Raw genomic sequence first — 14,749 nt, forward strand, 5'->3', positions numbered from 1 at the left:
GATATGTCCTTGCTACCCTTCTAACATAATAGAACAATATTAGACACATTCCAGTTTTCTGAAACGTTACCAGTGACTAACACTGAAGCATATATCTCTGAAATGGCCTTCACCATTTATTCCCTGGCCTCCCACTTCCTCTTCTGTAATCTGTATACGATTCTTCACTTCACTACTGTTTTGCTTCAGTTCTATAGATCCTGTATCCATCTCCTGAGTAAACACAGATGCAAAAAGTCCATTTAAGATCTCCCCCATCTCATCCATCTCCAGTACAGATGACCACGCTGATCTAAAACTGGACCAGTTTTGTCCCCTGCTTTCCTTTTCAAAGTTTCAAAAATTCATTTAATGTCAGAGAAATTTATACAATGTACATACTGCAGTGTTTTTCCTTTGCAACCATCTACAAAAACAGAGGAGTGCCCCCAAAGAATGAATGACAGTTAAATGTTAGAACCCCAAAGTCCCCCCCACAGCTCCCCTTCCTCCTGTGCATAAGCAGCAGCAAGCATTAATCTTCCCCTCCCCCCACCGGCAAAAAGAAGTATCGGCATCTACTACTGAGCACTCAAGTGTGAGCAAAGCAACAGCAAAGACTCAGACTTGCATTTGCTCCAAAGACTACTTGTTCACCTGGTATTTGACATACTACAGTGTGTGTGTGTGTGTGTGTCTGTCTCTCTCCCTCCCTCCTTCCCTCTCTCTGTCTCTCTCTCCCTCTCTCTCTCCCTCCCTCTCCTCCTCCCCCTCCCTCTCCCTCCCTTCCCCCTCCCCCTCTCCCTCCCTCCCCCCCAATAAGGGAGAAAGTTCTTGGGTCTCTGGGCACACTGCCAGAGATCTTTCATCTCCAATGACACACCAATCTCCTGCAGAGATACCGACCTCTGATCCCTCTGTCTCCAATAACAAACTGATCTCTTGCAGAGGCACCAACCTCTGATCCTTACATCTACAGAGCCATGAAATCTTGGTCCTCCGAAGGCAAGCAAAGCTCTTAGGCCAAGTCCTCGGCATGCCAAACAACAACCATTCATGAAACCCCAGAATGGGTCCCATTCCCACAAAGAACCGTAGTCAGCATGTAACTCCAGGTCAGGGTCTTCAAAAGAATCCTGAAAGGGAAAAATAGAGATATTAAAGATGGAAATAGAGCTGTTTCTGAAGATACAAGCAAAGGGGTCACCATTAGGTGCCTTTAATCCTCCTAAGTTCCTCCTCAATGGCCTCCTAAGCTCCACCCTTTTTGCTCTTAATATATCACTGGATCCAAAGGGTTCCACTGGACATAAATCTGTCACCTGTCCTATCTCAGTCCCTAATAAGAGACCTATTATCACGCTGTCTCTAGTTCGAACCTCTATATATTGATAAGGGAAACTTTCCTGAACACGTTTGACAAGCTCCCATAGAGTCCTTTCACAGTATAGGAGTCCCAGTCAATATGTGGAAAGTTAAAATCACCTACTATCTCAAGCTTATATTCCTTGCAACTGTCTGCGATCATATACAAATTTAATCCTCTAAATCCTTCTTTTGGTGGGGGGAGGTCAATAATATAATCCTGCTCATATGGCCTCAGTAGGCTAGCCCAGGGTTCATTTAACTTCATATGCTTACCCTTCACCCTAACAGGAAAACGCTGCCCCTGGACCCTTGATGTGACCCTTTTAAATTCTCCCACTTGTCAACTGTTCCTTTTACCTTTAAATAGAGTTACTCAGTCGACGTCAGCTACATCCTGCCTCGTGCTCTCAAAGTTGGCCTTCTCCAGTTCAAGATGTTAACCTGTGGATCTATTCTGTCTTTTTTTCCATGACTGTTTAAAAGCTAAAAATTTGGGGTCACTGGATCCAAAATGCTCCCCCGCTGCCACTTCAGTTACTTGGCTTATCTCTTTCTCTAAGAGGAGGACCAATATAGCTCCTGCCAAGTCGGTTCCCCTATGTATTGCATGAGGCAACCATCTTGAACCCACTGCACAGATTCTGCCTCTTCCAAGCCCCTTGCACTCTGGATGACTCAGTCAATACTATGAAATTTGAAATCTCTCACGAGCACTACCCTACTATTCTCACAACTACATGTAATTTCCCAGCACATCCGCCCCTCAAGTTCCTGTTGATTATTGGGGGCAACTCTGTAATATAGTCTTACCAAAGTGATCATCCCTTTCTTGTTTCTAAGTTTTACCCAAATGACCTCACAAGATGATCCGTCAAGAATATCCTCTCTAAACACCGCTGTTTTGTCTTTATTAAAAGGGTCACACTTGTTCTACTCCTACCTGTTCCACTGTCATGCCAAATGCATCAGTATCCCAGAACATTTAGTTGCAAATAGTGTTCTTTTCTCAGCTATGTTCAAAATTCAAGGTAGATTTATTATCAATGTAAGTATATGTCACCATATACAATCCTAAGATATGTTTTCTTCCAGGCATACACAGTAAACCCAAGAAAGACAGTACAATTAATGAAAGACCGCACCCAACAGGACAGACAAACAGGCAATGTACAAAAGACAACAAACTGTACAAATACAAAAGAGAGGGCAAAAATAATAAATAAATAAGCAATAAATTTCAAGAACATGAGATGAAGAGTCCTAGAAAATAAGTCTCTAGGTTGTGGGAACAGTTCTGTGATGGGGAGAGTGAAGTTATTCCCTCTGGTTCAAGAGCCTGATAGTTGAGGAGTCCTGAACCTGGTGGTGTGGGTCCTGAGGGTCTTGTACCTTCTTCCTGATGGCAGCAGTGAGAAGAGAGCATTGCCTGAGTGGTGCAGGTCCTTGATGTTGGATGTTGCTTTCCTGCAATAGCGCTCTGTGTAGATCTGCTCAGTGGTGGGGAGGGCTTTACATGTAGTGGACTGGGCTGTATTCTTTACTTTTTTGTAGAATTTTTCATTCAAGGGCATTGATGTTTCCATACCAGGCCGTGATGCAACCAGTCCACCACACTCATCTATAAAAGTTTGTCAAAGTTATGGCTGCAATATCTCAGTCCCTAGAGGTAATTCACACCCTCAGTTCTTCTGCCTTACCTGTAAAGCTACATACATTGAACTAGACACAATTTAAAGCAGTAAACAAGGCTATCTTGATTGTCAGGCTTGCACATTTTGACAGACAGACATACTTTATTGATTCCGCAGGAAATTGGTTTTCGTTACAGCCACACCAACCAAGAATAGTGAAGAAATATAGCAATATAAAACCATAAATAATTAAATAATAATAAGTTAAACATGCCAAGTGGAAATAAATCCAGGACCAGCCTATTGGCTCAGGGTGTCTGACACTCCAAGGGAGGAGTTGTAAAGTTTGATGGCCACAGGTAGGAATGACTTCGTATGACGCTCAGTGTTACATCTCGGTGGAATGGGTCTCTGGCTGAATCCTGTGCCTAACCAGTACATTATGGAACATAGCAGGCCAGGCAGCATCTATAGGAGAAGCACTGTCGACGTTTCGGGCCGAGACCGTTCATCAGGACTAACCGAAAGGAAAGATAGTAAGAGATTTGAAAGTAGTGGGGGGAGGGGGAAATGTGAAATGATAGGAGAAGACCGGAGGGGGTGGGATGAAGCTAAGAGGTGGAAAGGTGATTGGTGAAAGTGATAGAGAGCTGGGGAAGGGAAAGGATCATGGGACGGGAGGCCTTGGGAGAAAGAAAGGAGGAGGGGAAAGCACCAGAGGGAGATGGAGAACAGGCAAACAACTAAATATGTCAGGGATGGGGTAAGAAGGGGAGGAGGGGCATTAACGGAAGTTAGAGAAGCCAATGTTCATGCCATCAGGTTGGAGGCTACCCAGCCGGTATATAAGGTGTTGTTCCTCCAACCTGAGTTTGGATTCATTTTGACAGTAGAGGAGGCCACGGATAGACATATCAGAATGGGAATGGGACGTGGAATTAAAATGTGTGACCACTGGGAGATCCTGCTTTTTCTGGCGGACCGAGCGTAGGTGTTCAGCGAAACGGTCTCTCAGTCTGCGTCGGGTCTCACCAATATATAAAAGGCCACACCGGGAGCACCGGACACAGTATACCACACCAGCCGACTCACAGGTCGCCTCACCTGGAAGGACTGAATGGTGGTGAGGGAGGAAGTGTAAGGGCAGGTGTAGCACTTGTTCCGTTTACAAGGATAAGTGCCAGGAGGGAGATCGGTGGGAAGGGATGGGGGGAACGAGTGGACAAGGGAGTCGCGTAAGTTACGGAGAATTATAAGTTGGACCTGGAGGCTGGTGGGGTGGTAGGTAACCTGCCCTCAAATTTACTTGGTCCATTTCTGACACCTCCCTCCCCTTCTTGATCTTTCTGTCTCCATCTCTGGAGACGGCCTGTCTACTGATATCTACTATAAGCCTACAGACTCTCACAGCTACCTGGACTATTCCTCTTCCCACCCTCTCTTGCAAAAATGCTATCCCCTTCTCACAATTCCTCCGTCTCCGCCGCATCTGCTCTCAGTATGTGGCTTTTCATTCCAGGACGAAGGAGATGTGTTCCTTTTTTAAACAAAGGGGCTTCCCTTCATCCACCATCAATTCTGCTCTCAAACGCATCTCTCCCATTTCCCACACATCTGCCCTCACCACATCCACCCACCACCCCACTCGGGATAGGGTTCCCCTTGTCCTTACCTACCACCCCACCAGCCTCCAGGTCCAACGTATAATTCTCCGTAACTTCCACCACCTCCAACGGGATCCCACTACTAAGCACATTTTTCCCTCCCCCCCTTTCTGTTTTTCGCAGGGATCGCTCCCTATGCGACTCCCTTGTCCACTCGTGTCCCCCCCATCCCTTCCCACCAATCTCCCTCCTGGCACTTATCCTTGTAAACGGAACAAGTGCTACACCTGCCCTTAAACTTCCTCCCTCACCACCATTCAGGGCCCCATACAGTCCTTCCAAGTGAGGCGACACTTCACCTGTGACTTGACTGGCTGGTGTGGTATACTGAGTCCGGTGCTCCCAGTGTGCCCTTTCATATGTCTATCCATGGCCTCCTCTACTATCAAAATGAATCCAAACTCAGGTTGGAGGAACAACACCTTATATACCGGCTAGGTAGCCTCCAACCTGACGGCATGAACAGTGGCTTCTCTAACTTCCGTTAATGCCCCTCCTCCCCTTCTTACCCCATCCCTGACATATTTAGTTGTTTGCCTGTTCTCCATCTCCCTCTGGTGCTTTCCCCTCCTCCTTTCTTTCTCCCAAGGCCTCCCGACCCATGATCCTTTCCCTTCTCCAGCTCTGTATCACTTTCGCCAATCACCTTTCCAGATCTTAGCTTCATCCCACCCCCTCCGGTCTTCTCCTATCATTTCTCATTTCCCCCCTCCCCCCACTACCTTCAAATCTCTTACTATCTTTCCTTTCGGTTAATCCTGACGAAGGGTCTCGGCCCAAAATGTCGACAGTGCTTCTCCTACAGATGCTGCTTGGCCTGCTGTGTTCCACCAGCATTTTGTGTGTGTTGTTTGACTTTCCAGCATCTGCAGATATCCTCATGTTTGCAGTACATTTTGGAGTGGATGGGAGTCATTGTCCAAGATGGCATGCAACTTGGACAGCATCCTCTTTTCAGACACCACCGTCAGAGAGTCCAGTTCCACCCCCACAACATCACTGGCCTTATGAATGAGTTTGTTGATTCTGTTGGTGTCTGCTACCCTCAGTCTACTGCCCCGGCACTCAACAGCAAACATGATAGCACTGGCCACAGCCTCGTAGAGCATCCTCAGCATCGTCCGGCAGGTATTAAAGGACCTCAGTCTCCTCAGGAAATAGAGACGGCTCTGACCCTTCTTGTAGATTGCCTCAGTGTTCTTTGACCAGTCCAGTTTATTGTCCTTTCGTATCCCCAGGTATTTGTAATCCTCCACTATATCCACACTGACCCCTTGGATGGAAACAGGGGTCACCGGTGCCTTAGCCCTCCTCAGGTCCACCAACAGCTCCTTAGTCTTTATCACATTAAGCTTCAGATGATTATGCTTGCACCATGTGACAACGTTTCTCACTGTAGCCCTGTACTCAGCCTCATCTCCCTTGCTGATGCATCCAACTATGGCAGAGTCATCAGAAAACCTCTGAAGATGGCAAAACTCTGTGTTGTAGTTGAAGTCCGAGGTGTAGATGGTGAAGAGAAAGGGAGACAAGACAGTCCCCTGTGGAGCCCCAGTGCTGCTAACCACTCTGTCTGACGCAGTGTTGTAAGCACACGTTCTATGGTCTGCCAGTCAGGTAATCAATAATCCATGACACGAGGAAAGCATCCACCTGCATCACTGTCAGCTTCTCACCCAGCAGAGCAGGGCGGATGGTGTTGAACGCACTGGAGAAGTCAAAAAACATGATCCTCACAGTGCTCGCCAGCTTGTCCAGATGGGCGTAGACTTAGTTCAGCAGGTAGACGGAGGCATCCTCAACTCCTAGTCGGGGCTGATAAGCGAACTGGGGGTCTAAGTGTGGCCTAACCATAGGCTGGAACGGCTCTAGAACAAATCTCTCCAGGGTCTTCATGATGTGGGAGGTCATGCCATCGGCCTGTAGTCATTGGAGCCACTGGGGCACCCCATCTTCGGTACAGGAACGAGGCAGGATGTCTTGCACATCACAGGAAACCTCTGGAGACTCAGGCTCAGGTTGAAGACATGGTGAAGTACTCCACATAACGGGAGGGCACAGGCTTTGAGCACCCTGGGGCTGACAGCATCCGGGCCTGCAGCCTTGCTTGGATGGAGACGTTTCAGCTGTCTTCTCACCTGTTCAGCTGTGAATCCCACTGTGGTGGTTTCAGGTGAGGGAGGGGTGTAGTCACAAGAGCAGGGTGGGGGGCTGTGAAGAGGGGTAGGAGGGGAGAGTGGAGTATGTGTTGGTTAGGGGCCGACAACAGATGAATTATGTGGGGGATGGGCTGAGGCCACAGTGTCAAATCTATTGAAGAACAGTTTAGGTTCATTGGCCCTGTCCACACTGCCTTCAGCTCCTCTGTTGCTGCTTTGCTGGAACCCAGTGATAGTCCTAATCCAGGCATGGGCAAACTACGGCTTTTTACTATAGCTTTTTAATCCGGCCCGCAAAACTTGATGAAATTATATTAATAAACCTTGTTAACGTTTTTTTCCCCGCAATTTTGGCATTTTCCCAATAGATGACGCACTCTATATACATTTGTGGTGACCCATTTCCTGGCACATCCGAACCGGCTCACAATTAGGCAGCGTTCCGGCTAAGGGAGATAGCCTGCGGGGATTTGCGAGCACAGAGCTTTGGAGCCTCTGCGCCACGGGGGGCCGGTTGAGGGAGGCTTAAAAGTGAGGCTGGGGATTTCGAATAAAGTTTTTTTCTTCGACTGCAGTTACCGACTCCGTGTCGTAATTTTAGCGTTGCATGTAGCACACCGCTACGCATTGACCTTTGTTGAGGTGCAGCGTATTACTCCACATTTGCGCTTTACTCTTTGTTCGGCTCGACCTATTTGTGTGTACAGGCATTCAGTGTCATGAACATCAACAAAGCCAGCCACAGATCCAAGTTAACTGACCAACACCTCAGATCCATCCTGAGAATCGCCACAACAAAACTAAATCCAGACTTTGATGCGCTGGCTAAAAAGGGAGACCAACAACACTGTTCCCACTGAAATTAAAAATAAGTTTCTTCGTTGTGTTATGTAAAAAATGCATTTGAAAATATTTTTTTCAATAAGCCTTACATGTTACATGTCATTTCTGTTAAGTGATGGACATGAGTAGTGCGCAGGTGCACGTACGTTCTCAAAATAAAAAATGCGCTCCAGATCAAAAGACGCGCTCCGCATACTGGCGCGCTGTCACTGTTCTGTCTTTGTGCTGGTCGTTGTTGAGTTTTGGCACAGGGGACAATTGAATAAGAAGGAGCAGGACAAGTAGACCTGCATCTCCTACCGTTTTTGAAATAAAGACAGGCAGGAGGAGAGTGATGATGATAATATCTTGAAGGATAACAGAATTTTCAGTGCTTTAAAATAATAACTGTTACTATTAAAAAAAAGCTGTATTTTATTCATTTAATTTTCAGTGTTTTAAAAGTCATTTCAATAAATAGCTAAATACCATGGGACTTCAAAGACAGATATTTTGTTGCAATGCATTTGTTCATTTTCAATTGAAATTAAAGCACATGTTTTCTACCTATCCCATGATATTTTATTTTCTCTTATGAGGTGTATTACCAAAACACTCCGTCCATCTGCTCCTGTCCATCCGGCCCCCCTGTCAAATTTTAGAACCCTTTGTGGCCCACAAGTCAAAAAGTTTGCCCACCCCTGTCCTAATCCCACTCCAGACCTCTCTCGTGTTGATCTGCTGGAGTTTCCACTCAAGCTTCCTCCTATGCCTGTCTTTAGCCTCCCTGATCTTGGCTTTCAGGTCCTTCTGTAATGTCCTCAGCTCCTCCCTATTTCCATCTCTAAACGCCCTCTTTTTAGCCTTCAGGATATCCTTAATGTCCTTTGTTATCCACGGCTTGTTATTTGAATAACAAAGGACATTCTTGCCAGAACATTGCAGTCCACACAGAAGTTGATGTAACCAGTGATGCACTCTGTGAGCCCATCAATGTCCTCTCCATGTGGCTTACAGAGGGCCTGCCAGTCTGTCGCCTCATAACAATCCTGGAGTGCCTCATAAGCCTCCCCGGACCATTTCCTCACTGACCTCGAGGTTACAGGTTTACTCTTCACCAGAGGCACGTGACAGGGTTTGAGATGCACGAGGTTATGATCTGACCTTCCCAGCGGTGGGAGGGGAGAGGAGCTGTAAGCATCCTTAATATTAGCATACATCAAGTCCAGGGTCCTCTCCCCTTTGATTGTACAGCTCACATACTGTGTGAAGTTGGGCAGTGTTCTAGCCATGGTAACATGGTTGAAGTCACCCGAGATGGTAATGAGGGCACTCGGATGCTGGGTTTGTAGTCCGGCTATGACGGTGTGAATGATTTTACACGCCGACGTCGGGTTGGCGGAGGGAGGGATGTACACAACAACCACAATTGCATGTGAGATTTCCCTTGGCAAATAATATGCCAGAGTCCAACAGCAAAAAGTTGAATATCCGGGCTACAAACACGGTTGCTGTTTGCATCCCCGTCTCTCACTGACTTCACTCTCTCAGGTCCCACCCTTCTGTCAATTTAGTTTAAACCTCCCTGATGGCATAGCAAATTTCTGCATTAAGATAATGGACACACTCTGGTTCAAATGCAATTCATCCATTTTGTACACGTCATCTCTAGAAGAGATCACAATGAACCTGAATCCCTACCCTCCTGCACCAGCCACACATTCATCTAGCCTATCTTTCTATTCTTTGACTCATCAGCATCATTTTTAAGAACATAATCCCCCCTCCATTCCCTCCACCCTTGTAAAAAGAATTTAAATTTGTTTGTGACCACTTCTTGCTTAATTTTTATGCTCTCTCTTCCTATTGCACTCATGATCATTGTTGTTAATTTCCTCAGTTTTTCATCTGTTCCTGGTCTATAATTTTGTTCAATTTTCCCTTACCTGAGCCCTTTCCTGCTCCCTTCTCATCTCTACTCCTGCTTACTTGATAGTTCCAGTATTCCAGCTAATTGTAGTGAAGCCATTCCTGGAAAAAAGTTCCCTCTTTCTTCAATAACAGTGCCAGTAACCTGTGAATTGAAGTTCTTTCCTCCCAAACTAATCTGTTTGTCGTACTTTTAATTCTCTGATTTTGTGACCGTGTGCCAACATCTGTGTGACTGTGACTCAATTCAGACATTAGTATTTTGTGCTTTTGTTCATAATTCCTCAAAGAAATTTCTTTCTTCGTCCTTAATGTACTAATGCTACCTATATAGATCATCATAATAGGATCCTTCCCTTCCTAGTCCAGTTCCAATCTCACTTCAAAAAAATTATCTTAAACACGGCACCAAGTAGACAATGTAGCCTTTGGGATTCATTGTCATAGCTTCACAGAGCAAGTGTTTGTCCCCCTAACCATGATATATATATGAAAATTGTTGCATTCCACAGAGGATGCAGAAATCACTCAACTATTTGACAAGTATAAGATCTCCTTTTCTGCCTCATTTGTCATCACGCTGTTATGTCCCTGCCCATTAACTATTTCTAGTGTCCTCAACCTAAGGGATATGACTTCTAAGTGTCAGGTAGCTTTCTCCCTCACTGAGGCAACACAATAAATCTGCAAAACTGCTGGTATTGCCTGTATCTGCTGTTCTTGCCTTTCTTGATGGCAGAGATTGTGGTTTGGGAGGTGTTAATGCATGTAATAGCAGTATATTTTGTAGATGATCGTCACCAGCTGTGAATCACAGGTGGTGGAAAGACTACTGTAGATGTTTTGGATGATGGATGAGATACCAATCAAATGCGTTTCTCTGAATGGTCAGTCTCAAGATTTGTGGGAGCTGCACTCATCTAGGAAAGTGGAGAATATTCCATCACACTCCTAGATTATGCTTTGCTTATTCTCAAAAGGCTTTGGGGTGCAGGCGATATAGTATTTATGTGTTTGTTTCATTTGAGCTTCTGGTCATTGGTGATCACCAGGATACTGATAATTGGGGTCTCACTTTTGGAAATACCATTTAGTTTGAAAGGTAGGTGGGTAAACTCCATTCTCATGCCTGACACAATTATGGCATGATGTTACTTGCCACATATCATCCCATGCCTAATTGGTGTCCAGGTCTTGCTGCAACAGACATGGTCTCCTTCATTTCCTAAAGAGGTGTAATTGGAATTTAATATTCTGCAACTATCAGGGAACATCCCCATTTCCAATTTTATGTTGGAAGGAAAGTCATTGTGGTCAGGCCTTGGTAATTTCCTTGAGGAATTCCTGTGGGACTAAAATGATTGACGTCCATACATCTTCCTTTGTATGAAGTATGCCTCCAGCCGTTGCAGTGTTTTCTCCAGTGACACACACAGTCAAGTTTGCCCTTGATGTCAGAGGGTATCATTCTGAGCTTTATTGGGGAATTCAGTTTTTTGTTCCATGCTTAGGCCAAAGCAGAGATGAGGTCTGGAGTCAAGGACTTGGTGAAACCCAGACCAGGTATCAGTGAACAGGTCATTGATGAGTGAATAACACTTGTTAGTACTGCCGATAACTCAGTCTCACCTCCAACCTCTCTCTGTATTAAATAAAGATGTACTGCAATGCATTTTGGCATATTTTACTTTTAAGTATATTTCCATATCGTTTCCTGTTTTACTGATAGTAAGATATGAATATTGCCTCATTCCTGTTTGTAAGACATTATATAAATAGGTAAGCATATTTGCGAACTAGTAATTTATTATTGACGGGTATATTACATTTCCTGGAGATTTACGGCATGTGCATTAAGCATAGGCCCTTTATTTTTATGCAAACATTTGGGGAATTATTCTGGGTTAACTTCAAATACTTGATTCCAAATCAGCTCATCAAAATTCCACCTATTTTAATTTACAGACATAAATTAACCAGCTAATTTTAAGAATATGCTGGACTGCTTGTGGGATCCAGTGCAATATGAAATATCAGCAATCTGAGCTAACTTTTTTTAACTGAAGTACAATTTTCAGTATAATTAACACGTGATTTTTGATGAAAAATGTCATTTAGGTGCTCAGGAATTCTCTGCTAGTGCATTATTGCCACTGGTGCATAAACCATTTGTGTTATTTAGTTGATTGACAAGAGAGGAAAATTATCATTGACACAGTCTGTGCTGCTGTGAAGTGCCTGAGGTTAGAATAGAATGGCTTTAAGTTTTGTATAATAAATGGAACTGCATGCTAGGGCAGAATACCATTGCTCTTGTTTTTTTCAGATGCTGGCAGTGTGCAGTGGCATGAGGAGAACTCGGCAGTGATTGAGTTGTAATTGCTTGCCTGCAGTGATAACAGCTTCTAAAACCTGCTCTGAATAATAATGAGATAAATAGACGGAGGGTTGGAGAAAATGCCTGAACAAAGAGAATAACAACAAAATGTAGACCAACAACTGAATTATCTTTCATTTCTCTTGTAAATGTTTTGCTGAAACAACTATAGCCAGCAATTAGAATCTGCACTCAAATGCAGATCAACATTCAGAACTGTGCCCCATCTTTTGGAGTAAATAGGGTAATGTATCCCAGCTGTAGCTGAACATGCTGCTGTCATTTAGGAACGATACACACATATGTTGTGTCATTTACAATACTAGAATTGTCCCAAAATAGATTTTGAATAATGAGGTACTTTCGTTGTTCCCTATTGTAAATCAAGGGTTGTTTTAAGTATTTTTCATATTGTAGTTCCTACAATTAGCCTGTTAATAACTATTGAGGAACAAATATTGGCTAGGGCGCTAGGAAGAGCTCCCTATAGATCTTTTATGTACACCTGACAGGGCAGACAGGGTCACAATTTCAAGTTCAGTTTGAAAGGCGGAGGTGAATCCCCTTTCCACTCCTAGATTTTGGTAATTGCCTAATTAATAGTATTAAGATGTATTAAGATGCAGTGAAAAGCTATGTTTACATGCCATCCATACAGATAATTTCAAAGCATATCTAGATGAAGATAGTACAAAGGAAAAAACAAAATATACTGTTATCAGTGCAGATGAATAATAAATTGCATGAACAATGATGAGGTAGATTGTGAGGTCAAGCATTAATTTTTATCAAACAGTGGGTTAGAAATTGATCTTCAACCTGGTGCTGTTGTTTTCAAGCTTTTGTATCATTTTCCCAATGGAAGCAGAGATTAGATTGGCTGGGATAAGGGGCTTTTGATTATGTTGACTGCTTTCTTGAGACAAAATCCATGGAGGGGAGATTGGTTCTCATGATGGACAGAGCTACGTCCACAACTCTGCAGTTTCTTGCAGTCTTAAAAAGCAGTTACCATACCAAGCTGCAATATATCTGGATAGGTTTCTTTTTATGGGGCATTGATAAAAGTTGGTGAGGACCAATGAGAACATTTCAAATTTCTTTAGAGTTCTGAGGAAGTGGAGGTTCTATTATGACTTCTTGGCTGTAGCAACTACTTGGTTGGAGCAGGACAAACTATTAGGAATGCTTACAATTAGGAACTTGAAGTTTAGAACCGTCTCTATATCAGCACATTTTCTCTGCCCTGCTTCCTGAAATCAATGGCCAGCTCTTTTGTTTTGCTGACATTGATGGGAGGTCCTTGTCATAGCACTATGCCACTAGGCTCTCCATCTGCTTCCTGTACTCCATTTTGTCATTATTTGAGATCCAGCCAACTACACTGGTGCTATCTACAGACTTCTTTGAGTTGGAGCAGAATTGACTGAACAGTCAAATAGGGAGTAAAGTAGGGGGTTGAAGATGCAGCCTCATGAAGCACCAGTGTTGATGGTAACCATGGTGGAGCTGTGACTGTCTGTCAGGGCAGCACGATAGCATAGTGATTAGCACAATACTTTATAGTACCAGTGACCCATGTTTAGTTCCCACTGCTACCTGTAAAGAGTTTGTATACTACAGGCAGTAGACATCAGTGGATAAACTGTCTCCAAAGATAGAGACAGTGGGATCAAGAAAGGGAAGGGAAAGAGCTTGTACCAGTTCCTTCCACAGTCCAAAGAACTATCAGTTGGTAGGTTAATTGGTCATTGTAAATTGTCCCATGATTAGACTAGGAATAATATTGGGGGATTGCTGGACAATATGACTCAAAGGGCTGGAAAGGCCTGCTTCATGTAGTCTGTCAATATAAAAAATATCCTTATTGATTGCAATTTATTCATAAAGAAGTTAAGGGTCCATTTACAAATAAAGTGCCAACCTTTAGCTGTCAGAATTTGGATATGAGTTTGTTTGCATTTATAGAATTGAAGACAGAGGGGTAGTCAGTAAATCAGTATTCACTAACAAGTAGGCATTTTTGTTATCCAGATGCCTTAAAAATTTGTGTAGTGCCAGAGATTTGTCTGCCATGAACCTGTTTTGGTCAAAGGTGAATTGCAGTGGAATATCTTTGAAGCTGGAGCGATGAATTCTATGACTCTTCTCTTGAAGCACTTCATGATGGTGGACGTCAGAGCCACTGGGTGCTAATCATTAAGGCATGTTATCTTATTTTTGTTCAGCACCAGGATGATAGTGATCTTCTTAAAACGGGTGACCTTGAATTGGTATAGGGAAATGTTTAAAATGTCTGCAAATACTGCCACCAGTTGACCTGTACAGATCTGAGGACTTGACCGATTTGTTCTTGAGGTATTGGGTCGAAATTGAGCCCACAACCTTTTGACCCGATATTTAATTTGCCTCCAGTAACTGCACAATGTGTTCTAATGTTCCATGTTAAGGTACCAAAACCACATTTGAAATCCCAACATCTCATTTAAAGCATCCCTTGAATGACCATAGCTTTGCAGTATCCATCTTTCAAATTTCTCCTGAACTTTAGCTTAAAACTGTCACTTAAAATTATCTATACATTCTCAGTTAGCAGTAGGATGTCATTATCAGGAATGGCTGTCACCTAGGTCCAAGTTAAGCCAGCTTGTTTGAAACATGATGCTAAGTACTTGCTGAATCTTTCCTTACTTAGTTGATCTGTGCTTCAGACCAGTCTCTGCAGAAGTCAAAAGTCAGTAAAGTTCCTCACTCATCAAACTTGTCCAATAATCTTTGCTAGCTTATGTTTGCAGGAGCATTGCAATAGAATAGATTGGA

General features: G+C 43.8%; 1 protein-coding gene across 3 annotated transcripts in view; it reads left to right on the forward strand.

Moving 5' to 3' along the window:
* The window catches only part of LOC132402201 (xenotropic and polytropic retrovirus receptor 1 homolog), a 444,705-nt gene that overhangs the window by 382,016 nt on the left and 47,940 nt on the right, over nucleotides 1-14,749 (forward strand). Inside the window, exon 12 of one of the 3 annotated variants that reach the window (XM_059984920.1) lies at nucleotides 2,440-3,395. The exons of the other annotated variants lie outside the window; for them this stretch is intronic. Within the exon in view, the coding sequence (XP_059840903.1) occupies nucleotides 2,440-2,570 (131 nt within the window). The 3' untranslated portion in view covers nucleotides 2,571-3,395. Of the gene's footprint in view, nucleotides 1-2,439; nucleotides 3,396-14,749 lie in introns of those variants that run through there. 3 annotated transcript variants of the gene reach the window in all.

This window comes from Hypanus sabinus, chromosome 11, assembly GCF_030144855.1.
Source record: "Hypanus sabinus isolate sHypSab1 chromosome 11, sHypSab1.hap1, whole genome shotgun sequence".
Classification (NCBI taxonomy): domain Eukaryota; kingdom Metazoa; phylum Chordata; class Chondrichthyes; order Myliobatiformes; family Dasyatidae; genus Hypanus; species Hypanus sabinus.